Here is a 27,524-nt window from a genome sequence, read left to right as displayed (position 1 = left end):
TTTTTACATGAATAATGCTAATTAGCAAATGAGCTTGAAACAAGCGTGTTGATGTATGCTGTGCTTTCTGGAGTGAATTTGCAGGCATTGTTCCCAGTGGCACAAGTACACACAGTCTTCATTCATGCAGCAATGCAAATATTGATGGACAATGCCAACAATGTTTTCAACAACGTTGCTGTTTTTACCAAGATGCATTACCAGGTTGAGACACTGGAGCGTGAGCAACAAATCCCATCAAAGGGTAGCATCTTCCCTTTTAAACTGCTGTAAAAATAACTTCTTCTATATTGTTTTTGAAAATGTTCTGGACAACTACCGACGCTGAACTTTTTGGAAACAAATTGGCGCCTTGAAAACTTGTATCTGCTCCTGGTTCCATTTCCTCTGCGCTGTAACAGATTGCTATTTGCACTCTATGTAGTCATTTTAAAGCAACGTGTTTTAAATCAAGAGAAAAGAGAAATATTTTTCTATTTATATGAGCAATTCCCAGCAGGTTAGCAGGGACTACTTCCACTTCCATCTGTCATCGTAATGGGAACTGCGGCTGCACCAATGCCCCATGCAGTCCCTCTAAAATCATCAAGTCAGAGGCTGATGCATGTTGAGGACGGCAGATTGCAAATGCAGTCATGTGTGTGGAGCTGTTTCAGCTCTAAAATAGAGCAACAAAAGCTATTTGTGAAACATATAGAAAAACAGTATCTTGGTATATTTTTGTAGATCATCAATCTTTTATTTCCACCTAATCCGCAAGGGTTTGCAGGAGCATAATGGAAAGAAAAGAAAGCCACTAACCCCGGGATCTTTTCTCATCTCATCTGGGGGACCCGGTCTCAGTTCGCCCGGGCAAAACTGAAAGATATCAACTCTAGGGGGGTTTTTGATCCAGTTGGCCGTGCCTGGTAATACTCCAGTTGGATGAGTACGAGGAAGCATCCTGAGCAGACGCCCAAACTAACCCCCACTGCCCCGACTCAATGTGGAAGAGAAGCAACGCTGAACTGCAGTTTCCTCAGGCTTGTTCTGAGCATGTTGGGCTGGGGCTCAGTGATTTGGCACATTGATTCAAATTGATAAGCTCTTTCTTCAACACTATCCATGTTTTTGAACATATTCCATAGAAAATCTTTTTTTCAAAAGTTCCCATCTTATGAGAAAACAGTGAAAATACATTCTGTCACTCGAAGAGAGAGATCTCTACTTGGTATCTTTAATGATAGTCTTTGGTTAATCAGTTTCACTCTTAAACATTTTCAAAGCATTGTTGCATTACTTTATTCAATAAAATGGATCTTCTCCATCTGGGCAGTCAATCAGCCTTCAAAAGGGAGGTAATGCTTGTTATTTTAATCATAAAAGTAACTGTTGTTGCTAATTTTTGTAAGGTTAGAGGTAATAATGCCACATAGAAGCCCAAACAGTGCAGAGGATAACATCACAGCCCGCAGCAAAGCAAGAGTGAACGCTCGCTACAGCGATGTTAAAGACAAAGAGAGACTGGAAGACTGATATTTAAATTCTTCATTAAAAAACAACATTTTTAGGATGCACTCATCAAAGTTTTCAGTGTTTAATGGTTATTCTACAAAGCTGACCCGACTGTGATCAGATTAAGCTGTGTGTGACCACTGAAGTGAAATGAGTTTCATAGTCCTGCACCATCTTTAAGGGTTTGAAACTTCAACTTTTTTGCACTCTGTTCTGTCAAATTGCGTCATTTAGGGGTTTCTAACGTTTTTCATACGAGGTGTGTAAAATGCGTTGATGGACGACAGTTGAAATAGTGGTTTGTGTGTGTTATGGTTCAAACCAGGCTAGCAAACCAATTTTGAAATAAGTACACATAAATGTGTTCAGTTGTCGAAGTGAGCATACAAAGTTGTGAAAATGGTACTGAAACGTCGACTTAGGTGCAGCAGCACGATGTTTCCCAGCAGCTTCTTTTCACCTCTGATTCTTGTTGATGCATTTTGTTGTTGCGCTGAAGACAGATCACCCCTCTAAATGGCTGACAGAGTAACTGCGTTTGAATTCTTCATAAAGCAAAATGCTGGTGCCTTTCATACAGTCAACCCTTGTAACTTCCTCTGACTTAAAAAAAAAAAAAAAAAAAAAAAAAAAAAGTGGGGCAAACGTGATATTTTCTGAATGCTGCCCCTCGGGGATGGAGCCAAATTGCGGCGGCAGTTCAGAAAGCCTCCTCCAGCTCTTACATCTGTATTCTGCCACATCCTGACATTTTGAAGATGCTATATTAAGCTATTGTTAAACTCAGAAGACCGAGGACACCCTTCTGAACTATTGATAGGAGAGGCTTTAAAAGGGGAAGAAGCCTCCAAACACCCAGTCAGAGTGCATTCAACAAGACGGCGCTGCGGGCCTTTTACTGGCAGTCATAATGCGCCAAACAGCCCAACGGCGAACGACTCCGCAGAAAAACACAGAGAGGACACAAGGCACTTTAGCTATTAGCGCTCCATCACCCAGAGTTCCACAGCAACGGAAAACAAAAAATAGCAATCCTATTTGTACCAGGAGCGGCACATCCACTGCTCCAACCCCAGGCCACGCTGCTCTCCGCATCCATCCAGGGACCAGGAGCAGCTCCGCAAAACTCCATGGAAAGGCTCTCATGCAACTTTGAAAACTGGATAAATAAGTAAACAGGGCTTTTTTTGTGTGTGTCTGTGTGTCTTTCCATTTTTCCATGCAAGGTGCAAAAAGAGCTGTGGAAGGACATGTGAGCTCATGCTGCGGTTGAAAGGCTGCAGGCTGCATCGAAATCCTTTTAGGTTTGAACTAAGAGCGCCGGCGGTCTGCGGCGTGCATCAGAGGCAAAGACGGGCTGAAAAACAACACAAGATGATGACAGAGGCGATAGTGGGGTGAACTCTTCCAACGAAAAACTGCCTTCTTTTCTGGGAAGAGATACTGTCAGGAAAAAAAGAACAAAACGGGGGAGGGGAGGGCGTTGAAGTACTTCCCGGTGGGCCCTTTGCTGTTTTCTTGGCAGTTCCCATCTGTCGCATGTGTTCAGAAGAATGAATTACCGCCAATTAAGGCGACGGTGCCGTGGCAACTGAGCAAAGGGTAAACACAGTTTGTGCACAAGACATGCGGCTTGTGAACTGTGGAAAAAAGAAAGACGAGCGGACAAAATATCCACTTACGGATGAAACATCTCCACAATTAGATTCACCACTGAGTTTTACTGGGTCTATGCTAACGCGTGCAGAGGAGGACGTTTCGATACTGCTGCTCACACAAGGTCAAGACTCTAAATCTGATAATATTAAGAAGTAAATAAATAACACAATACGATTGCTCACTATAGATCATGTAACCCCTGGAGAATTGGGCTGATTTTGACCCACGGGCCTTATGTGACTCTTGTCTGAGAATATTTCTTCTCAAACTACCGTAATTGAATCAGGTCAAAGATACAGTATATATGCTTTATAACACAAGTGACCAAAATAAAACACACAGCATTCTGGTGTTGTACGATAAAGAGTGACCTCAAAGGACTTTTTTTGGAAACTTATAACATTTTTGAGATTTGTTGGAGGAAAAATGGAAAGAGACACATCAAACCTTTTTTTTTATTGTGAATTGTCTGTGTGACAAGATCTGCCACTGAAACAAACAGACTGTGCCACAAAGCAGGTTTTAATTTAGTTATGACACTAAAGGACGTCGGCGCTTTCAACCAAACTAAATTAATCAAGGCATCAAACATGGGTTTAATGTTTAAGGTGCTTTGTGTGTGTGTGTGTGTGTGTGTGTGTTTAGCAAAGTAAAGTTCTCCATTTGAACCAACAGCGAAGTGAAAACTTCAAAAGGTTTGAAGAAGTCGTTTCAACAAGACACGGATGTCTTCTTCCGAGTGTGGTGGAAGTTTAATAGCAAAGACAAAAAAGGGGAAAAAAATCATTTTGTTTTATGCTCCCATGGGTTAATTGCTGATATATCTTTTGGTCGATGCAAAATAATCCTGTGAAATCCATTAAGGTTAGAGTATTTTCTGCAGTATTTTCATATTTGATAGTTTCCCCCCCAAACATTTTCTTCTGCTTCTCTGTGAGGACTTTACACCAGGGGTTTCAAACATAAGGCCTGTGGACCAAAACCAGCTTGCAAGAAGCTCCAATGAGGCCCATCATGAATGTGACCCCTGAACTGAAATGTGTTTGACGTCCCTGATCTGTGACTGCTCATCTTCACCCGGTGTCTTTTCACTCTTTAATGGAGTCCACAACATGCCCCCACCCTTTTAGTTTGAAGTGGTTTTTTTTTTTTTTTTCCACAGTAAAATGTAAATGTAAGGAGCGAACCGTCGCTGCGACACTCATGGCACACAGAGGCTTTAAACTGCTGCCAGCTGGTGTAAGTGGGCCACTGGTGACCTGCAGGATGTGCTCATGAGAGACGCCTTCTCACCCCACAGGCTCATTCATCAGCTCAAGGAGATACCTGCGCTGCATATTACACAGTCATTTGCATTCAAGTGGAATATCATGGCTGCTTTTCTTTTAACATTTAGAGGACTCTTTTTTTTTTTTTTTTTTAAAGAAATACTAAATATAAAAATACTTTGAATGGCTATTTTATAATCTTTGGAGCTTTAGTTCGACTTCTTTTCTTGGTTTTTACGCACTTCAGATGCAGTATATAAAAAAAATAGAATAGCTGAGAAAGGAGTGTGAGAGGAGATTTTCCTGCAGCTGTGCTCAGTGTGTGGTCACACACACGTCAGCGGGGTTTCTGTGTGTCTGCGGACGGGCAGGTCTCACTGTTTGTCGGAGGAGCTCAATCTTGCCACTGGAGGCCTCGCGGGCCAGTGATGCGGCAAATACCGCTGTGTGTGTGTGTGTGTGTGTGTGTGTGTGTGTGTGTGTGTGTGTATGTGGAGGGGGGTGTGTGTGTGGGCTAATCATCCCCGGGCCTGGTTCAGGTAATGTAGCGGAGAAGAGGGTAAGTCACCCTGACACACACGTCTGGATCACAGGGGCCGGCGGCGAGCTGCCGGCTAAGTTTTTGTGCGCGTATCGGAGCAGGTGCGTGCAAGTTGGTGGGCATTTCTGTAATTCATCTACCTGTCTGTCTCACAACTCAAAACTGTCGGTGCCGGTTAAATCAGGCTGTAATGAGAGTCGGCCTCGGCAGCATCTTCTAGAAAACACCACAGTCCCGCTCTCACAGCATGCTCGGTTCAAGTCCCAGTGAAGCGAGCAGCGGTGCTAACTGACTGGCTACATGTGATTAAATGAGAAGAGTGTCCACAGCCGGGCGCTTCACACAATCCCAGCCTGGAGGTTCAGCGACTGAACGTTATGGGTCCATCCACTGCACAGCATTTCCAAACCTGATTTTTTTTTTTTTTTGTCCATTATTCTGCTGACTCATGGTCACATTTCAGTCACGGATTTTCTCTTCCTTCTTTATCCAAAACTGAATGCAAATGATTGTGTTAATTCTTGTCAGTAGTAGTAGTAGATATGGTGAAATCAGAAGACACTTCCTCAAAAAATTGCAGCACACTCATACTTGGAGTACGAGTTAAAGAAGTTTGTGAGAATATAAATACCAAAACGCTGTAAAGGTGGGCTGGTTCTAATGTTTCCTCAACAGCAGGGGTGTCAAACATATTTTAGCTCAGAAGAAAATAGTGAAATAGTGCCAAAAAAAAAATAAAATGATGATTTAAAAGTGATGACAGTGTCTATATTGTCTCAAAACTAAACAATTACTACTGAAAATGACCAACACTGAAATGTTCCCCCCGTTAGCTAGAAATAAAAGACTATTTTGTTCGGTTCACTCCTCATTTGCAACACATTCTGCTTTCAATGCAGAACCTCTACAAACCCAACAAAGGCGTTTCCTGACAAATGCCGCTCACCACTGGACATTCCGACGCCGGGTCCACGTTCACACCGCCGCCGCTGCTTGTTTGAGGAAGCGTGCCGCAGGGTTCTCACCACGGCTGGAGGCTGGGGCCAGCGCGTCATGATTGCAGTGACTGACAGCTGTGACTGACGGCTGTCTCCCCGCTGCGTTTCACAGCTCCTGCCTCAAACATTAGGAGCTTTGGTTTAATGGGGGAAAAGTGTGATTTTTCTCTCTCGTTCAATCTGTTTGTGGTTGAAAAGGGTGAAGACCTTCACGCACGCTGTTAAGCAGAGCGTTAGGAATCTCTGTGAGGTTTCAGGATGCATTCCTGGAGGGTCTGAGCCTCACAGGAGCTTCAGCATAAACCAAACTTGTTGATTATTTAAAATCTGAGGTTTGAATCTGTTTCACATCAAAACCTGACTGTCACTCATTGGTTTTTCTTGTCTCATGGGTGAACCTCTCACACGCTCGATTATTCCTGAACTGGAAATCCAGTAGGTCTTCACATCATGCTGTTAGCATCGGCACTGTGGTGACAGATGTATAGATTAAAAGAATCTTTTCTTTTTTTCTTTGTTCCGGGGGGGGCGGGGGCATTGAGTAAACCGAAGTGCAATAATCTGAGCATATTTCCAGCTTCATATAAACCTGTGAGCCACAACTGTGCGACTACCACTCCAACATAAGAAATACTTTATTAATCTCTGAGAGGGGACATTCAAATGTCAAAGCAAATCGGTAGATAAAATGTCAAAATGGCAGATGTAAAACTCAGAGCCGGATGGCGTTTGAGCCAAACTGCTGCTGTAAAATCTGCTGGCGGTGGATGTGACGGATATTTCACTGGAAAAGTGTTTGAAATGTTTGGCTGATCAACGTGGAAACAACTGATAACAAAAGCAGGCATTTAATGAAAAACAGCAGGTTCATAACGTGGCCGCAGCACACAGCGAGCGTTTCGCTGGGTTGCAGAAGCATTAATCTCTGCAGGCCTGATGAGGAGCAGCGTCTCTCTGCCTCCTTTCTTCTGTCGTTTGTCACTTCCTCCTGACATGTTTGTTTGCTCACTGTACGTTTTCAGTCCAAAACCCGAGTGTAGTGAAATGTAGCCAGAAATAGTGCCTGTATCATCTGCTCCTTATGTAAACACACAGCAGCTGCCAGCAAACATTGTGGATGAGCCCCAGATTTACCCAGAATGCAGCACAATGTGGCGTTGACTCGCCCAGCATGGCGGCACTCTCAGGAGGAGCTCAGAACATTGACTTACTGCACAGTCGGAGCAACAGGAGCATTTCAGGTATCACAAACATGTTAAAGTTTAAGATTTTAATCCTCCTTTACAACTGATTTGCAATAACTAATTCTAAAAACTCAATTAAAAGCTGAAAATTGTAAAGCTGAAGCTCTTTGCAGGCGACTGTTATCACCATGTGCACCTGTTACAGGCAAGAAAACCATGTTTGACTTTGAGAGGAGGAAACAAAATAATCTCTAACATTGTTTTCTTCCGCTTGAGGCAGCTGTTGGCGAGTAAATGAATTTAATCAGATGCTGAAGTTGCAGGATTTCTACCAAACTGTCAGGTAAACAGCTGTCCGTGCTAACGCAGGTTACTGTATGATGTTACTGACCATAATGTGTAGCTCTGCTGTGAGTGATGTGTTCACCGACTCATCCTGACGCTCCACAACTTCTGTGCCAAAGGGGGAAAAAAAAAAAAAAAAAACTCTGTGTGTACCCTCACTCACCTGATGCAGAATACTGTTGAACTTGCAACGTGTTTTATTCACATTTCACGTTTCTCATGCGTGGCAAAAGGACGGTTCATTAAATGTGAACTTCTCGATGTGTTAAAACTGGAGTCAAAATGAGTCTGACACCCCTGACCTATTGTAAAAAAGCAGCATGGCTTCCTTTAAACACCGCAACTTCAAATGTGCAAACTTATACTCCCATCAACACCCAAGAGACGGAGGGGAGGGAGGGAGGGCAATGGGGTCTTCTGCGCCCCCGTTTCCAGGTTCCTTCTGGTGGGGGGTGGGGCGGGGGGGGCTGTTGTTTTCCCCACAGGCCGGGGGTTTGGAGCGGCTGTGGTTTGGGGGCTGCTGGCTCAGGGGGGTGCATACCTGTCTGCGGCGGGGGGGGTGGGGGGGTGGGGGCGGCAGTTGTGGGTGGCGGGGGGTTCTGGATGTGGGGTTCGGTGTTCCCTTGCCTTCCGGGGGTGTCTCCCACAGGATGTGACAGTTGGATGACGCGGGAATGTGAGTGTGTTTGGGGTAGGATGGACTGTGTGTGTGTGTGTGTGTGTGTGTGTGTGTGTGTGTGTGTGTGCGTGCGTTCTCGTATTTCTATCCTTGTTGGGGCCAAATGTCCCCACAAGGATAGCAAAACGTGAAACGACGTGCCTTGTGGGGACCTTTTTCCGGTCCTAAGTAGGAGAAACAGTGTTTTCTTGACCATGTTGTTGTTACTGAAAAAAGTAAAAGTGCAAAAACATTTCTTTAGGGTTAGGCTTTGTTGTGGTGTGGGTTAGGGTTAGGGTAAGGGTCAGGGTTAGGGGCTAGACATGAATGGGAGTCAATGGACGGTCCCCACAAGGATAGAAATACAAGACTGTGCGTGTGTGTGTGTGTGTGTGTGTGTGTGTGTGTGTCTGTGTGTGTGTGTGTGTGTGTGTGTGTGTGTGTGTGTGTGTGTGTGTGTGTGTGTGTATGTGCGTGTGCGTGCGCGTGCTTGTTAGCGTGTGCGTGTGCGTGAGAGGGTGTGAGTGTGTTGGAATGTGAGTGTGTGTGTGTGTGTGCGTTTGGTTTAGGGATGAGTGGTTGTGTGTGTGCGTGTGTGCATGTGTGTGTGTCAGTATGAGTGAGTGGGTATGAGTGTTGGGTTGGGGCGGGGGGGGAGTGAGGCGGGAGAGGACAGGGGGTGGGAGGGGTGGGCCGGGTGGGGGACGGGGGGGGGGGTGGGTTCCGGGTGGGGGTCGTGGGGTGGGGGGTGGGGTGGGGTGGGGTGGGTTGGGGGGGGGGGGGGGGGGGGGGGGGGGGGTGGAGTGGGGTGGGGTGGGTGGGGGGGGGGGTGATGCCCTGGATCTCGGGGTGCGTGGCCGGAGCGCTGGGGGGTGTACTGGCCCGGGGTGGGTAGCCGCCCGTGTGGGCTGGTTCTCCCGGGTGGGTCATAGCCCTTCGCCTGGGTGGGGGGTTGGCTCCTGGGCTCTTGGGCCTTGGGCTCTCGGCCCTGCCCGCCCCGGGCGTCCGGCGCCGGGGTGGACCGGCTCCTGCCGGTCATGGCTCCGCGGGGCCCGGGCCCCGGGACTGCCGGGGTCCCCGGCCGGGGCTTTCCTCTGCCCCGTTTCTGGACTGGAGCGTGGGCGTCTGCCTGGGGGGGCGGCTTGGATCCGGGCTCTGTGATGTCCGCCGGCTGTCTGGGCTCTGAGGGCCTCTCTGGCCTGCTTCTGGCCTTCTCAGAGGTCAGAGGTCATATATGCATGATCACTATCACCATCACTGTCACCATCATATTCACATGATCACGTTGATCTTTAATCACTCTTTACATACTGGGTTACCTTGTCTTCTTGTGGTGGTTAGACTAATGGTGATCTGTAGCAGACCTCTCTTGATGCACGCCCCTAGTTTACTACTAGTTACGACTAGCTATATTCAAAAAAAAAAAAAAAAAAAAAATACGGTTGTGGTGTCCTTGCATTTCCCTCCTCCCCTACACCTCCTTTTTATTTTTGTGGCCTGGTCTGTTCACTAATATGGTTTGGAAAAAAAGGGGGGAAAAAAAAAAAAAAAAAAAAAAAATGTATGTATGGTTCTGTAATTTTCTGTGTTGGTTGTCGGCTCTGTTTGGTGTTGTCTAGATTGGGGGTTTGGGATTGTTCTAGGTTGCGTGTGGTGCGTCGACAACACTGTTTTGTATTGTGACTTTGTACATAGGTTGTGCCGCCCCCCCCCCCCCCCCTCCCCCCCTCCCCCCCCCCCCTCCCCCCCTCCCCCCCCCCCCCCTCCGCTCTCCCTCTCTTTATCTTTCTCTCTTTCTGTCCCTGCTCTCTGAGCGTTTCCGTCCCGGTCCTGTCCGGTAGCCATGCCGGATGCCAGCTTTAAATAAAGGCAGCAGCAGGAGGAGACTCAGTCTCATCCTGCTGCTAATATTAAAATCTGTTCGGATAGTAAAAGGCTACAATCATACAATATTGCACGCCCCAGCTACCGAACAGGACAAGGGAAAAAAAAAAAAAAAAAAAAAAAAAAAAATAAACACCGCAACTTCAAATGTGCAAACTTGTTAACTTCACTCATGACAGACATGATTAATTGGATCTGGAATGAATCTGACTTCCCAGTCTTGACTATCCTTCTGTGCCACGAGCGCTAAAGCCACACTCTAATTACAGAGCACAAGTCCGTCAGTGCTGATCTGTTTGATTTTATTCTATTTTTTTACATGTTTGGGATATTTCAGACACTGTACAGTCGCTGTGGTGTCATTGGTGAATTAGTGAAAGCCTGACTTCTCAAACGAGCCAATCTCTCAGAGCTTCAATGACATTACACTGCCCCGACGCTTCTGTCACACATTTTATCTCATGCCAAGTGCTAATTTATATCTGGAGTCCCTCATATCTTTTCAAATTCTAAAACATATTAGTTGTCGAGGTCCTGCTTGTCCGAGGTTTCGGATCTGATATCTGTTGCATCCTTTGATGCAGTTTGTACTCTGTACTCCTATTGTTTTTACTGATTGAAGCGGCACAATGAAATGCAAAATGGAAGTCACAAAAAACTGGATGAAATTTGTTCTGATGCAATATGGATCCTTGCTGTCCAGTCATAACTAGTATAAATTGGGACGAAGAGACGAAGAGAAAGAGCATTATTATTATTTAGAAGAGCATATCTCAAAGCTTTAACACACTAACATCATCTAAGTAAAGGCGTGCATTTATCAGAAATCCCATTTTTGGTGCCGCCTTGGTGATTGTTCATCGTTGTTATGGACTTTAGCATAACGGAGGAAGCCTCTAGTCTCGGCTTTGCGTTGGGAAACAGTTGCAGAGAAACTCAGCCTGCTGTCAGCAGACTGTCCACACACTCGGACTCCTGCTTCAAGTTATTTTCTCCAGCGTCGATGGGGAAGGTGACAAGATGATATACATTTTGTTGCATATCAGCAGCACTTACGGCAGCGAGGGGTGATGGGTAATTTTCCAACAGAAGATAAGAAAAGATGACAGGGGAGCTGCAATAGTTATTACTAACATGCTGAGTGTCTTTTTCTCAAGAAGCATTATTGATTCCCTGCTGACACAAAAATCTGTGTGAAAGACACTTTAAAGCCCACTGGTGTGAATCACGATTGGAAAGATGAGCTGGATGCTTAGGCTGCAAGATGTGTTAGGCGAGAAGGTAAGTTGACAACATATTGATCGGAGCAACAGGTTCTGTGTAGTGGGAGTAGAAAATACACACGCACTCGCACACACGCACGTAAACTATCTTTCATAAAACCACAATTACAACCATATAAAGTCAGCAGCAGTGTATCAGTCTGAGCTGTGATGCAGAGCAGCCAGAGGATGGAGCTGGCAGTGGGCCTTGAAATGCCAGCAAAGCAACACACACACACACACACGCACACACACACACACAAAAACAGATAGAAAAAAAAAAAAAAAAGCTGAGTTTTTATTGGATGGCCAGAAACGGTCGGTGATCAAACTCCAACAACCAAAAGAGCCACAGTGATTTAGTGGAGCGAAAATCCATTATGGCTCCATCCAAAGGTAATGACTTCTTCGAGCCTTCCAGCTGATTCTCCAGAACAAGAGTGGGAGGAGGAACACACACACACACACACATATTGGACACAAATCAGGCCTTTGTACAGAGCAGCATGAGGTCCCGAAAGCGTCCACTTCTCTTTAAGTCTTTTATGCCTTCAGTCACTCTCGGCGACAGTTCAGACAGCAGCGTCTCCATTCGGAGCCGGCCGCCTCGCGCGCCGGCGGTCCGGCTGCGCACACTGCTACCTGAGAGCGGCGCGCCTGTTTAGTAATCATGACAGGAGGATTTGATGTTGAGCGTCATGGCAACACACAGACAGCTTTGGAGCTTCGTTACCGGCTGCAACACGCTCCACCAAACTCAAATGTTTATGTAAGGAGCTGCTGCGCCTGCAGCTCCACCCGCTGATTTACTGAAGCTTCTAAGTGGCTCTTTCTCCCGCGCTGTTACAGAGCTATTACAGCCTTTCGTCAAACTCAGTCTTACCTCAATTTGAGCTCGATTTGCTCTGACTGGAGACACAACGCTCTTCCAATTTGTCAACAGAGGATGCTGAAGGTCTCTTGGGCAAACCGGTGAACAACTGGGGTTTGTTTAAATAGATTCAAGCTTTGTAGTGTCCAACACATTGTTACACCTCACTGTTGAGGAGATAAATACTCTTTATTGCTTCTTCTTCCTCACAAGAAGAAACCACCCTTTTGGCAAGGCGTTGACTCCAGCAGCTCAAGGGGTTCGGACCATCAATCGGACCTCATGCTCAGCTCGCAGCGCTGCCAGCAGTACGAAACCTCGCCTTTGATTTAACAACCAGTGGAAGAGGAAGGCAGTGTTCTTTCTCACAGATTTATACAATTTCTAAGTTGCTGCAGACACTGTGAATCACATTACCAACTCATTTTCTGCTGTAAAGTGAATTTTAATCGGAACCTGTTATGTTTACATAAAGTCTTATTTTTCTCTCTCTCCAGATGCTGTAACTAGTGGAGCTTTTCATCACTTCGGTCTGAATCATTTGTAAATTTAAATTTTCTTATTGTTAGTGAGAATTCAAGATCAAAAAGAAGACACTACAGGAAAGTACTTGGGAATGTAATAAAATAAATAAATAAATAAATGAATAAACATGCTGAAATCAGTGCACAGACAATGCATAGCACTTTCAAAATGTTTGTTAGTAGTTGGCATGCCATTAGTTTCTCCAGCTTGCATAATGTCTGGCAATGCTTTACAGTAATGTGAGAAAAATCCATTGAATATTTAGGTGACCATATTTTTCTCGCCCCGTTGGAGTCATAAACCCAGGAGTGTCGCTGTTGTTCATTTAGTGTGTGAGCATTCGCCATTAGCCAGACTCCAGTATGCAGAGGTCTTCCAAGAGCAGAAACCAACAAAGCGTGAATGAACATATTGACTATTTAATCAGGAGTTTCACAGTGCAAATCCTTATCTGTACTGTTAATATATACTCTATACGTTGTTCATTAAGTCATACGTAGAAGGGATTCACGATATTTGGTGAACATGCAATATGTGATGATATGATGGATAAAAAAACAAAAAACAAAACACTGAAATAAATTATGTTGATGCCGAAGTAACAGAGCTACTTCACTGTCAGCTGATTACAATAACTGAAATAGTCACATAAACTTTGTGAATCTTTGTACTTTTTAAAAGACATTTTTGCAGGAATTTGCAAAGCATGAATGGAAACATAGTTAATTCAGTGCATTGGAATTGTGCAAGGTAATGTCACATTATTACATCTGCGAATGTATTTTACAACCTTCGTGAAAGCAGCAAGGTCGTGTAAAAAAGGTCGAACACCAGCTTCACCGATTTGTAGACAGAATAGTTGACCTCAAACGAAAATCCAGAAAATCCTGAAGTCAGTCATGATTTTTCCAGCTTACAAAAACTTCAACTTCCATTTTATCAAGACTGAAACATAAAAACATCCAACAGATGAAAATCTGTAATGTCTTAAATGAGACAGGAATCAGACACGCGCACTGCCAGTCCTCTGACCTGGGGTCGTACTGAATGAAACTTATTGATATTCATTGGATTAAGGTGCATAATGGAGGCGTAAATGAACAACTAAAGCATCGTCTCACACACACCAAGTGATCCAACGACCTGCAGTGAAATCCTGACGGATTCGGTCATCAGAGCCGGTGACTGATGTGACTTTTGTTTCTGCGTTTGGAAGCCATTTGCCAGCGCCGCTGGAAATTCCTATGATATTACAAACAGGTCTGTAAAGCCTCATTAACTAGAAGACTCATCCTTGATTAGAGCCAGCTTTAGGCCAATGCAATAATTGCTACCCCCCTAAATAATTACGGCGGAGGGTTCTTTACCGAGGTAAGTAACGAACTCTAATCCTGTAAAGTAGCTAATTAAAAGGTGGCAGCGGCTAATGCTACTTTACAGCACGCCGACAATGTGTAATGAAGAACATGCATGGTTTGAGGTGTGGGTCACACGGTGTGAACGTGTTGGGATTACACACACACGCACACAGACACACACACACACACACACACACACACACACACACACACACACACACACACACACACAGAGGAGAGGAACATAAAGTGAGAACGCTGCCACCTGGTCCAGACCTGCAGTTTACATCCCAGCCTCCCCTCGCCCTCCCGCGCCGCTCTCTCCTCCCACGGATCAGCATTTCTGCCTCGTTCCGCGGCGCCAAGAGACAGACCCAAACCTGGAGCTGACCCAGGATGAAAGCTCGGCGCGCACAAAAGCCACATTAATCCCATTCCATTCCTCAGCGTGATCGACAGCACTGATTGATTCAGGATGGCTCTGCGGCCCAGACACAGTGTGCGCATGGAGCGTTTGCATCTTTTAGCATTGATCTGTTGGTCTATATCCGTGCACGTGGTTGCAGAAGTGCCCCTGTCCAGCAGGCGGGGGTAGGCTACGTGCAGCGCACAGCAGCGCAGAACAGCCACCGAGAACATTAATCGTCGCGTCCAACGGGGGAAGAACAACATTATTTTTTCCAAATGAGTCCTCTGGAGGATGTGACTAAAGTGCAGCAGTGGTTCGGTAAACACGCACTAAAAAACTAGGACTCCTACTGTAGCTGCTCATGTACATTTTCAAGAGAACAAAGGTTTTGAAGGGGAGATTAGCCGGGGGAATGGCTCCAGCGCAGTGATGCAACTGGCAGAAAGACGGGAAACGAAAAAATAACCAAACAAAAAAAAAAAAAAAAAAATCTGTCTCGCTGCCTATCTGCCTGTCTGACTATCTGTGTAGACTTACCTTTCATACCGAATTTGGAGCGGCGGCCGTATTTGTTGATGAGAACAAAAAGGACGAGGAGGAGGACGCAAGCGAAGCCCGCCAAACCCACGGCGATGGAAACCTGGGGAGAGACGAAATGCTGTGTCAGAGTCCTGATCAGAGGAGCGCGCTGCCATCGTAATCCCTTCCAGATTTCTGATCACCTTAAACACAGGAAATCACAGTTTGTGCCACCGGATTGTCACAAATACCCGCTCACAGACGGCGGCGCAGGAAAGAGTCTAACACCTGTCTGGTTTGTGATGTATTCGGGCTGACAGAATGTAATTTAAATATGATTCTCATCTAACAGCCACACTAACTGTATGATGTGACTCTAAGTTACTGTGACTGCTTTGGAAAATCCTCTTTTTTTCCTGACAAAAACTGCCAGAGGAAATACTGAACGTCTCGCAGCTTTCCATAGTGTTTGTTTATAACTGGGCTGCACTGCGGTGTAGTGGTTAACGCTGTCTCTCACAGTCAGAGGCCCTCCGGTTCGAGTCCAGGTTTTTTGCATGCGCTCGCTCGTGCCTTTAAATATAAATACCTGCAGATGTGAAAGCTTCAACCACTAAATCAATGGAAGATGGATGGATGTTCATCGGTGTGTGCGATGATCCTCATTAGAGGACATACATATTCTTATAATTAGGCTTGCTCCAGCAGGAAAAAAAAAAGCATGAGTGTCTTTTAGGCTGAGCTTGTTTTCTGCTTCGTGCACGAACACAGCCAGAAACACCAGCTTTGATAGGAGAAAAAGTATGAATCACAAAGTTTTTGGGGGTGTTTCATCACGGCGCTGCATTTCAGTCGTGTTTTAGGGTCATTCAGCACAGAGAGATCAACAAAACACCTCCAGGGTTTTTCCGAGGACGAGTTCGGTGTTGAGTTTTTACACATGAGCATCATGAAAGATCATTTCTGAAATACGCAAGTAAAAAGGGAAATAAAGTCCTAAATGGTCGAATAAAACAGTCAGGAAGGTTTTACTGTTGTTTACTGACGTGAACACAACGGCGCTCTTGGACAAAATATTCCCAGCCAGTCGGAAGCTTTAGTGGCAGTATTTGTCAGTCTTGACTTCATAAAGTGCTTCTCGTTATATATTCATACAAAACCTATGTGATGCTGTCTGTAAAATGTCTGACATTCATCTTCTGTAGTGCTGAATCCAGGTCACAATTGCTATTTGCTGTCGTTCATAAAGATAATGAAACACAGTAATTTAAACATCACAGGACAGTAAAGCAGCAGTGATCTGCAGGCAACAACTCAGTGTTTTGTTACATGTGCAACAAAGCTTGTGGAGCAACTCAATCGCAAACCAGAAGTTTGTTTTACCGATATTAAAGCAGTTAACTCTGAATTTAGTCGGGGATTGTTGGCATTGTTGTGGTCTTCAATGTTTTTGGTGGACTCTCATATATTTCCAGAAAAGTACAAATGACATTACTTTTCATTTCTAAACTAATAGGTTTTCATTACATTTTGGAGCTATTAAAAATTATTTCATGGAATTTGTGAATGTCAAAAATAATGCTCTTTTTCAGAATCTAAAACGTATCAATAGAAATAGGATTAAAATAGGATGCAGTTTACCAAATACAGCATGTTCTTACTCATTTTATCAGTACTTTTTTTAAGGGTAAAAAATGCGTTTCACTGTGTTTTTTTATGAGTCTTTACCTATCAGGGTATAAAGGTGTGCAGTCATGCTTAATCAAAGCTCCATTTACAGGATTGACAAAGAATATCTAAAATACAGCAGACAAAGCAAGACAGCAAACACTGTTATTGTCCATACTCGTGTGTGTGCAGAAGAACTATTCATTTCGACCGTGAGCTACATGTGCGGTAGTAGCAATTCAAAAAAGCTGCATTTTTCATTGCAAGGTGACAGAGTTGGAGGGTTTCAACAGTTTTCAAAAGGTTGACATTTTTATTTGAAAACTTTGTGTAAATGGGGCCTAAATTAGTAAGACCAGTGTGTGAAGACGATGCTTTCAGGCTGCAGTGTACATAAAAACCTGAGGGTGCTTCACCAGGTCGTTCAGAGAACGTTCAAGGCTCTTCCTGGCTGTTATCCTGCGTTTGCTGGAAGGTGAAGCCGTGGTGACACTTTGACGTGAACGATGAAGTTTTACGTTGTGTTTACTACATCTGTTTTCTCAGCAAACACTTGGACGGGCAAAAGAAAATCCCAGGGATAATTAATATCACTAACAAGTGTCCACTTTTATTTAGGTAAGTCGGCTGAGCGCACACACACACACACACACACACACACACACACACACACACACACACACACACACACACACACACACACACACACACACACACACACACACACACACACACACACACACACACACACACACACACACCAGGAAGTGGAGCTGCCATACCTCACTGACAGCGGCCATTATTAATGTTGTTAATTATATCAGTGCTATTCCTGCCTCCATATTTCAATATGTCTGCCGGGGAAGAAAGTCTCTTAAAGGCTCCATATTTTACATTTCCCTGAATTTTATTCGCAGGCTTTAAATCCATAAGGAGATTTTATTCATCGCTTTAACTACCAAAAACAGCCTCAATCAGGTTTAACGCGTTGCGCTGTAAGGTTCCTTCTGGAGGCTGCATTTTATCTGCTGTGTGAAGGTTGTGGCTGGATATTACCGGCTGACAGCTTTAGGACTGACCAGAACAATCCAAACGGGAGATCGTAACCTCTCCGTTCTGTCTTCAAACACGTGACGTCGGAGATTTCATATTTTATATCAGTGCCCCGAAACATTTTGACTTCAATTCTTTCTTCTTTCATTTCTAAATGGAGAGAAGTTTTAAAGGTGTTCAGTCCTGCCAAAGCCTGTCCAGCCTGTGACGGATCACTCCTGAACTGAACGTTAGAGGCAGATCACATTTACAGAGATTGTTTTACACACTCTTAGATGTTACTGAGCTCCATATCCACAATGTGATGCAGTGGGTAATCTATTTCATATCGGAAATGTCCAAGACAGGAGGCTTTTCTGCCTCTAATTGCTTTTCTTTAAGTACTCTGCTTTTATTTTATTTTGTCCAAAAACTGCCTTTGAGCTTTAACTTGTGATGGATTGGTTAAGCTATCCAGGATGGATCGCATAGTTAGGTCCAAAAAGGTTGCTTATTGTTCATATATGACTATTTTTTTTTTCCTTAAAACCTCCTCACACCTCTGAGCTTGATTTTATAAGACCACATTTTTAAAGGAGACATCGACAATTCTCTAACAATTACTGAAAATGTCAAGCATCAGGAAATAATAGTTCAAAAGTAATGACTTGTGGAGGTGTACTATTTTCGAGCAACACATTTTTTTGCCCGTTTCTCAACAGAAGGACAATGGAGAGATACAGAGGCTTGAAATGTTCAGTTAATGGTATTTTTTGGGTGGATTAGGAATATTCTGTCCTTGGCGGCTGGTGAGGAAATCATTTTGATATCAGAATGTGATTAATGTTAATTATTCATTTAAAAATGAAGGGAACTGAAAGCTCTGAAACAAATAGAATGAAATATAGTGAATATAGTGAGTCTATGCACCAAATTAAACTGAGCTATCAGAATATGGAAGACATTTTTACATTTAACAAAATCCATTACCAACCAAATGAATTAAACAAAAAAATGTGCAGCATCCCTTAATCAACCCACTGACTACACCTCAGATCCTGGCACTCTGCCACAACGACTGAAAATGACTCGAGCAGACCTTGAACTGTGAGAGTTGGGTCTATACTTTTGCAGCAGGAATCTAAAAAATTGGCCCATTTTCAAAAGGTTAAAACAATTTAAAACTATCTAAACTGAAGCTGGATTTCTCTGAGTTCTCACTATCACTCGGTCGCATAATGTGAAGTGGGTTAGCACTGGTCCCTCACAGAAACAAAACCGTGGTTCGATTCAGTGTTTTTTGTGTGTGTGTGTGTGTGTGATGCTTGCATGTGTGTGAGCTGACCCCGCCTTGTTCCTCAGATCTTTATGACGGCGGCCATTGCTTGGCTGAGGCAGGTATGAAAGGCCAGATGGGATTTTTAACGAGTTATTTATGGCACCTCTGTGTTGCAGTACGGCTGTAAACATTAGCAGCATTAGTTTTAGAAAAATGCACCAACCCCCACCCCCCACCCCCCCACGTTACGTAAGGCTTCTCAAACAGCCCACTGCAGGACGGCGCTCGCTTCATCACCATCATCATTAGTGTGCAAACACACAAGTCTGGGAGACTCGGAGGAAAGCACACACCCCTGCCAGGGTCCTTTGACGAAATAAAAGGCAGTTTAGGCCCGCGTTGAAAGGCGCGGCGGCTTCTCTGCCGAGACCGGGGGCGGCGTCTTTAGCAGCTGTTTCATCAACATCATTACGGAGAAAACTCACCCCGAACGTGTCTTCGTCTGGTCGGCCCGAATCGCTGTCCGCCGGCGTCACTGCAACACACAACGGCACACAAAGAGGCGTCAGCGGCTTCACAGAGGACCAAACCTCCAATAGCTGTGGTTTCCTCCCACACTCTTTCATTGTAAATAAGAATAATAGCATCATAATAATAATTTTTTTTCTTTTCAAACTTAATTCTACCTTCGCGCTGTGCATTCTCGGGAAAAAAAATATACTTTAAGTGCAAAGCGGTCGAAGCAATAGAACAAGCTCTTTCTAAAGCATTTACAGTGGCTTTATTCCACTGTATGAACTTGTTTATGCAGCCATTATCCCGTTAAATGGTGGAACATTTACACGGGTTAACGCGCAGCCTAACAGACGAGAATTAACTGACCTGATGTGCTCGCCTGTGTACATAATTGAGAGCATATTTTTTTCAGCATCTCAACAAAGCCAAATGGTTTTATTCATGTTTTTAGATCAGGTCATGTTGTGAGATGAATACATTCCGTCCTGCTTCGCTCATTTGCGTATTACTCTTTATATATAAATGGCTGAAAACAGCAGTAAATGTTAGATATGGATTGAAATTGCCCTCCTTTGAGAAGTGAAATGACACAAACAGGAAATGTTGTAAAAGCTTGGGACAATACTGATGAACAATTCAGTTTTCACATCTGCAGGCTGATAAGAGGCTTTCGGTTGTGAGCCTGCACAGCTTTGGGCGCAGATTCATAACGAAACGTTTCCCCCAAAGCCTGAAATTCAGCATCCAGGCAGTCCTGACCCGAACACCGGCGTCACACACAACAAGAACATTATTTCAGAAAAAAAGCACAAAGGCATGCTCGTGCTGGCACATACGTGAGACGGAACAATTAAAACAAGCTGCTTTTTGAATTATACACACTTGTACAAGCGGTAAAACAGAAAAGAAGCTTACAAAACCTAAGAGCCGCAAATATTAAATGAAGTACAATTAAATCGGCTGGAAAAAGGCACCAGACCAGCTGACGCGTTCACAAGACATTTCCTGAGCTCAGAACAGAATAAAGTAGTGCACGATGTTCAAAATACGCCTGGAAACTTCACATTATATTCAACATTTATTCTAAAGCTTTAACGTATTAAGAAACAGTTTATATTACACAGTGATAAACTAATGCTATCATGACAAATCTTTGTGGCACTATAATACAGAATATTCAGCTATAACATTAAATTATTACTATATATAAAGAAACTTTCCATGCTTTGATGTATTGTATTATTTCAGTATCGTTGAAAGTAGTCATAATGAATATATGGTAACATTAAACCTTGAGAAATGTGACACATCATACTGTCAAACCTTTATGTGCTACGATATGATAGTGAAACCACATTATACAAAGAGGATTATAATGTTAAGGAACTTTTAATCATAATATTCTAATGTGTTCTAATGTAAAACTCTGCAAACCATTTTTTCACATTCCAAGATGTCACATTTCAGGAATCTTAACCTAATTGTAGCATTTTTCATAAGAATATTATTACTTTATCTGGTGACACTTTGCACAGTGTAAAGCTACACGTCAACACATTAGGCTCCGTTTGAACAATGTTTGAGAAATCATTCCACTTGAGATGGAAACATTTAGAAACCAATGTTCATTTACACGAAAATGGCAGAAACAGTGAAAACGAGTTTTCCCCCAGTTCCACAGAGTTCCACCGTTGTTGTATAAACAGAAATCCAAATTGCATTGATAACATTCTTTGAATTATATGACTTATTTATTAGACTCATTATATATTTATTTAATAGATTTTGTAATTTAGATTACAGAGCAGAGAAGTTATGGAATTAAAAATGTGGCATCTTCAAGTTGATAGCATCTTTAGCATATAGTAACAAAGTTGCGCCTAATTTTGGAAACTCTCTCATGTTGTGATGTGTTCCTGACTCGTGTCTGCCCGTGGTCGCTGTGATCTGTTTCCTGTCGGACCGGAGCGGCTGCGGCTCCCAGCAGAGGTCTGGTGGTGTGTCAGGAGATAGAGCCATGAACTGGTGTGATGAGAGGAGCTCCAGTCGTCGGCCTCCAGCCAGGACATCACACAGTAATTGTGGGCAAATTAATGTCCACATGGTAGACCGGCTGCCAGTGGCGGCGACACACAAGCACAGCGTGCTGGAGTGTGAGCGCCCTGACCGCCGCCCCTCCTTCCTCCCTCCTCAGCTGTATCAGCCTGGTATCAGTCAGTCTGTCAGCCTCTCCTCTCTGCAGCCCAACTCTCCCACACACACACACACACACACACACACACACACACACACACACACACACACACACACACACACACACACACACACACACACACACACACACACACACACACACACACACACACACACACACACACACACACACGCTGCTGCTGCTGCTGCTGCTGCAATGTTTCACACTCTAAACGCCTCGGCCCTCACCTGCTTCGCTCACCAGCCCGTGAAGCTCATGTCCATACGTCTCCATCCCCGCCTGCGCGGCAGCTTTTACAGTCTGCGGCTGATTAGAAAGAATGATCCCCATATGGAGATGGAAGGAGACTCTGATGAAGGTCAGAGATCAGCGCGAGAGGCCAAACCACATGTCCCTCACAGGGGGTCTGCTGTACGTAAAATAGCCCAATCCACAATACGATCACATTTTTTTCCCCCCTCACATATCAGCCAGCGAGCTGAAGGACCAGTTTGTTTACGCTGCGTCTGGTGGGGTCAGGGTAGGAGATGCAGCGTCCTCATTAAAGTGAATTCATAAAAGCTGAAAATGGTGAATCTCTGGTTGGATTCCAGCAGAAGAGGGCCTTTGTTGCATGTTAATTCTTACCTGGCTTTAAAACAGGTTATTATGCTCATTTTCTGTCTCTTTTTTTTTTTCATTTCCTGTGGCTCCACCACAGCAGTTTTTCATCACTCACTTTTAAAAAAAGAAAAATCCTCATCTCATACCGGCCCTCTGTTGTGCTTTTTAATTTACCTCCTGCTTGTAACAAGCCAGTGAAGCTTCCGCCATAAAAGGAGAGCCGAGCATGTTGACACAGCTCAGTGTTATCTACAAACACACCTAATATGTGTGTGTTGCAACATGAGCTGGAGATATTTGCATGCACAGTTACTGAGCTGCAGTTGTAATTGATCTTCTCCTTTTTCTTGAACTTCCTTCTTTTCAAATATGGCTACAGGTCAACAGAAATCATTTATGACAAGCGCGTCTACCTGCTGCACTGACCATCGATGCCATTCAGGGTTTGGATGAACATTAGTTATTCTCTTTTGTTCCTAACTTGCTTTAAAAGAAGTGTTCTCTGCTGATTTATGCAATGTTCTGCGTTAAGTCTTTTTCTCTGGTAATTTCAAACAATAAACCTCAAACTGCTCTCTTACATCCAAATATGGAATGAAAAGAGAGTTGTCTTTGACATTTTTGGCACTGCTCTGCTATTTTATAACATTTAGAGATTTTAAGAGTTCATATCCGTTTACTTGGTTCTCATTTCAGAATGAGTTTGAAACATCGAGGAGGAAGAAAGCACATTGTGTTTTCATAAGATGGAGTTTGCACTGAATAGAGCTTGAGCTGCTCGGGGTAGCTTTCCGCAATATCTCAAAAACAAAAAGAAGAAAAGAAAGCTGTCATGAGCCTGATGCTGAATATGTGCCATAAACAAGCTTTGTTATACGGAACCCCTGGCCTCAAAAAACATATGACAGCAGTCATTACGGACACAAAGGACATCGCTTTAATGTCAACACAAGGGGACAAAATGGCCCAAATTGAAATAAATGGGAGAAATTATCTGCTAAAGTTTAAAGGACACGCGGAACTGGAAAGGCTGCTGCATGAGGTTGGAGCTCAGAAAGTAAATGTACAGCAACAAGACCCCGGAGTCTATGAAGCACAAAACAAATTTAAGTCTGAGTCTCAACACAGGAAAAACTTACAAAAAGCCCCGGAGGCTCCCAGTGGGATTGTGTGACAGTGGGACATGATCCAAAAGGGAAAGAGGAAATCTGTGCCCTCGCCCGACACAGCCCGGGGTGCTCTTCAGCAAGGCACGGAGTTTGACAAATGCTCAAACTCTATTGTAAAGCTGTCACGGAGATGAATAACACTATCTAAACATTGAGCAGCAACACAGATCGCTTTTTATGGATCGTGACACAAAGTGAACAAATTTCTCCATGGTTACCATCAGGAAAGTGGTAGTCAGCCAATAAAAGATTTGCCTGTGTGTGTGTGTGTGTGTGTGTGTGTGTGTGTGTGTGTGTGTGTGTGTGTGTGTGTGTGTGCATATTGATGCGAAACAAACAAGCACTGCAAAACAAAGCTGAAAAGTAGCATTTAAAATACAGGACCACTCACCTAGTTCCACTGTGTCTGCAAAAGAGAAGACAGAGAAAGTCACGCTACGTCAATAAATTGACACAAGGTATTAACCTTGGAATATTGACCATAGGGAGAAATTTGCCAGTCTTTGTGGGTTTATTCCCCTTCCTAGTGAACTCGCCATGAACTGCGAGGGAACAATCTACCTGACTGAACTGTGGATGAACCCTGGCGGCTATCCAGCCAGCAGGGATCAGCTGCTTGTGAAAGGAGATTTTAATAAAAACTAAAAGCTCCCAGTAGCTCCTCTGCCTTGAACGGGACCTGTGGTTCACACAACAAGTCGTTAAAACAAGAAATTCAACTGGTCAAAGACTTGTTACGACCGTGGAGCTCATTCCTAGAAAGTGGGCCATGCTCACTCTTGTGGGAGTCACAGAGTTACTTGGCAGTCGTTCTTCTTCCCTCCTGCGATTCGATTCTTATTTAATTCCGGAAGAATGAAAGCAGTAAAAAAATGTGCTGGTAACCCTTGTATAAATGTCATTCATCCCATGAGTATATTCTCGATCTTATTATAGGGAAATCAGCGCAACCAGCTGCTAGCGGCACATCTCCCAAACCACCAACATCCAGCAGCAGCGATCAACTCACCATTGTCATCGGGGGCCACCAGGAAGTGGCCGTACACCGTCTTGGTGACGGTTCCCAGAGGGTTGCTGGCCTCCAGGGTGTAGTTTCCGTTGTTGATGTGCGTTGGGTTCTGGAAAGTAAGGCAGCCCTCGAGGTAGTCCTGGTAGAAGTCCATATCGGTTCGGATGTAGTCGTTCTGGAGAATCTCCTTCTTTTTGTGGAACCAGCGCAGCTTGGGGTGGGGGTAACCTCGCACTGTGAATTCGATGCAGGTGTCCAGCCGCTGCTCGGGCTCGGCCAGCCTCAGGATGACCGGAGGAACTGCAAGAGGGTGGAGACAAACCTTGTTCTTCAATGAACAAACCAAAGACGCACAGAATAAAACACCAAACCAGTCAGTCCTTCAAGGTTACAAGAAAGCAACAGTGGGAAAAATTAAATGTCTACTCCTAGATTTGTGTTATGTTAATCTTCATCGTTCATGAGTTGTTCTCCCTGACTCCATCCTCTCATGGCTACCCTCTGTTACTAGAACCATCAGCGGCAGCCATGTCATGTTTAAACTGTATAGTTTAACATTCAAGGCTTTGAACCTACATATTCATATTGATGTCTTAGTTGTAGTTCATGTCTGCTTTAACATTACAGGTCTGTGGTGTGTTTTCACGAGCGCTTTATCCTCCATTCGTCTTCTCTGTCTTGCGTCTCGGCAAGCCCTTTCTCCTGGTGTGTGTGTGTGACTTTACAAGACTCATTTTGCAAAAGCTGACATTTACGGGTTAGGGTTTCTCACTAATGACTTTCAATGAGCGTTTTTACCTGGTGTTAGACGTTGCTGCTTGTGTACTGAACGAGTGAGGAAAACAGACAGATCGAGAAAGTCTTCTTGGAATAGTGGAATTTCCTTTGCATAAACAAGCACTGAGCGTCACTCTCTTGACATGTGGTAACACACACCTCTGAATCCGCCCCGCCGCCAAGCTGAGAGGCAATTTATCACTTTAATACCATCAGATACATTTCATAAACAATTCATCTCCTGATTTGTCTGTGCTGTGAGTCACTATTGCAGCTACATCATCAAAAAGAAACGCTTGGCACATAGAATTACCTGGCTGTCTCTCTTTCTATTGCTGTCAGTGTTAGATTCCAGCACATTCCCCCCTCGTCCTGCCAGCTCATGGAGCACTGCTGCTTTGGTTTGTGCTGCGTCTCAGTGAAGCCCACCATGTCTGTGGGCATGCATGGGGAATACTGCTTATTCAAGGAGATCAGGGCTCCATGTCTATGTCTCCGATCAGCTCACCCTCTAAATCCTCACTTGCTGTTCCAAGCAATGTCTTACACAGATTCTGTATTGGATTGAAATAAGAGCGATAGATATTTGGGAAAATGATTAACTACTTGGGAATTTTGGTGAACTTGCACAGCTTGATTAAGTCAAACTTGTTCAACATGGATGTTCCACTATGCCCCATCGTCTGTTCTGTTTGTGGATCTCGTTGAAAACACTGTTGCGGTGCAGTCGTGGCCATTAGGGCTTCATGTTGGGAGGCTGGAAGGGGGTATTATAGCTTTGCCGTGTTCTCCTTGTGGTCCTATCACATGACAGATTCCAGTGCGTCTGGAACAATTTTCTAAAAGTCTGGAGTGATTGAGTTCAGATGAAAACCTCAGAGTCTGAGTCTGCAGTCTGGTCCTAGAAAAAGGATGTAGATTTTCTCCAGGTATTGCAGGAGAACTCATCATAACTTCATACTTGAACTTGGTCATTTTGAGACAAAAAGGAAATAAATGCCGACTCGCCTATTTTTAAAACATAAAATAATGTAACCTTTAAAAACCAAAAGAGGCTATTGAGCGTTTTTCTTTTTTAATTTGGTCTCGATTAGATTTTGTTGGTTAGTTGACAGAGAAATCCTTCGCCGGAGTGGAGCCTGCAGCTTGTCATTGGCTCAAAACATCTGTGACCCCGAGTTCGATCAAGCAGTCTGGAGGATTGATGGACGGGTGCCTGCACTGTGAAAAGGAGTGGCTTTCCTCTTTTGTGTAACCAGCGTTGCACAGTGCTGGTGTCTGTCCTGAGAGACCGCAGACTGTATCAAAAGATGGATGATAGTACAGCTCCCAAAAAGTGAAGCTAAAATATCCAGATCACACCCCAGTGTCTGGTTGCAGAACGGAGCATAAATCATTCCTCCTCCATGTTACCGAAAAGGACTAAAACATCAAAGAACTCCTTCAATACATTTTTCATTAGAAAGATTTTGTCATTCTTGGAGGGTTTATTTGACGTTTATAAGTGTTCTTTTTTTGTGGATTGGTTTGGTATCAGATGCTATAAAAATGGGTGGTATGATTTTCTCTCAGCAATCACACCAACACAGGTCTTTGCATGTTCTTCCCAGAGCGGTGTGGGTTTTTCCTGGCTTCTTCCCACAGTCCTGAGAAATGCTTCCTCGGATAAAGAGTAAATTCAATTTGGGATACGTGAAATTAATTTGTGTGTCAAAGATTATGTGCCTCTCTGCTTGTGATGGACTGGCTACGTGCTCAGAATGTGTCCTGGTTTTCACTCAGTCCTGGCCGGAGCAGCCTGGAGCCCCCCCCCCCCCCATATATACTCTGTATGAAGTGAGAGTCGATGGATGGATCATTAGACGTTACCTGGGGGCTCCACCTATCCACCTGGACCAAAAGACGGAGCGATATCAAGTCGATGTGGATTGCATTTAACACTTTCCACAGATCATCTGTCTTCAGCAGGTATGACAGAAATAACTTCAGGCAAAATGGGATACATAAAATCTCCAGTGGATCCTGCCTCTACCATGAGGTTTCCTCCAAAGTTTGTTCACATCGGCCCAAATTGAAGGTATGATACAGTTTTTCTTTCACTGAATGGGTTCACTGTTGTTATATTATTATGATGGCAACTTGTTGTCACATTGTTAGAGAGGCTCCACAAGTTCATCCATGTCTTTCTAGTAAGATTTGCAAGTCTGTGCATAGTGGGAAGCAGTTCCAGCTTCTTCACTTTGACTGAAAAGGAGGGGGGAGAAAGGGAAACCTCTGCTCC

The 27,524-nt window shown here is 44.1% G+C and overlaps 1 protein-coding gene across 3 annotated transcripts in view; it reads right to left on the bottom strand.

Moving 5' to 3' along the window:
• The window catches only part of ntrk3b (neurotrophic tyrosine kinase, receptor, type 3b), a 256,702-nt gene that overhangs the window by 90,041 nt on the left and 139,137 nt on the right, over nucleotides 1–27,524 (bottom strand). Inside the window, exons 8-11 of one of the 3 annotated variants that reach the window (XM_030091636.1) lie at nucleotides 24,467–24,766; nucleotides 23,849–23,863; nucleotides 19,440–19,489; nucleotides 14,994–15,096 (exon numbers count right to left, since the gene is read on the bottom strand). In XM_030091636.1, the coding sequence (XP_029947496.1) occupies nucleotides 14,994–15,096; nucleotides 19,440–19,489; nucleotides 23,849–23,863; nucleotides 24,467–24,766 (468 nt within the window). The remainder of the gene's footprint in view (nucleotides 1–14,993; nucleotides 15,097–19,439; nucleotides 19,490–23,848; nucleotides 23,864–24,466; nucleotides 24,767–27,524) is intronic. The other 2 variants (XM_030091644.1, XM_030091651.1) reach the window with 2 other exon arrangements.

The sequence above is a fragment of the Salarias fasciatus genome, chromosome 1 (assembly GCF_902148845.1).
Source record: "Salarias fasciatus chromosome 1, fSalaFa1.1, whole genome shotgun sequence".
NCBI classification, from domain to species: Eukaryota; Metazoa; Chordata; class Actinopteri; order Blenniiformes; family Blenniidae; genus Salarias; species Salarias fasciatus.
The sequence above is the reverse complement of the archived record's forward strand: the minus strand, read 5'-3'. Positions and strand labels throughout refer to the sequence as shown.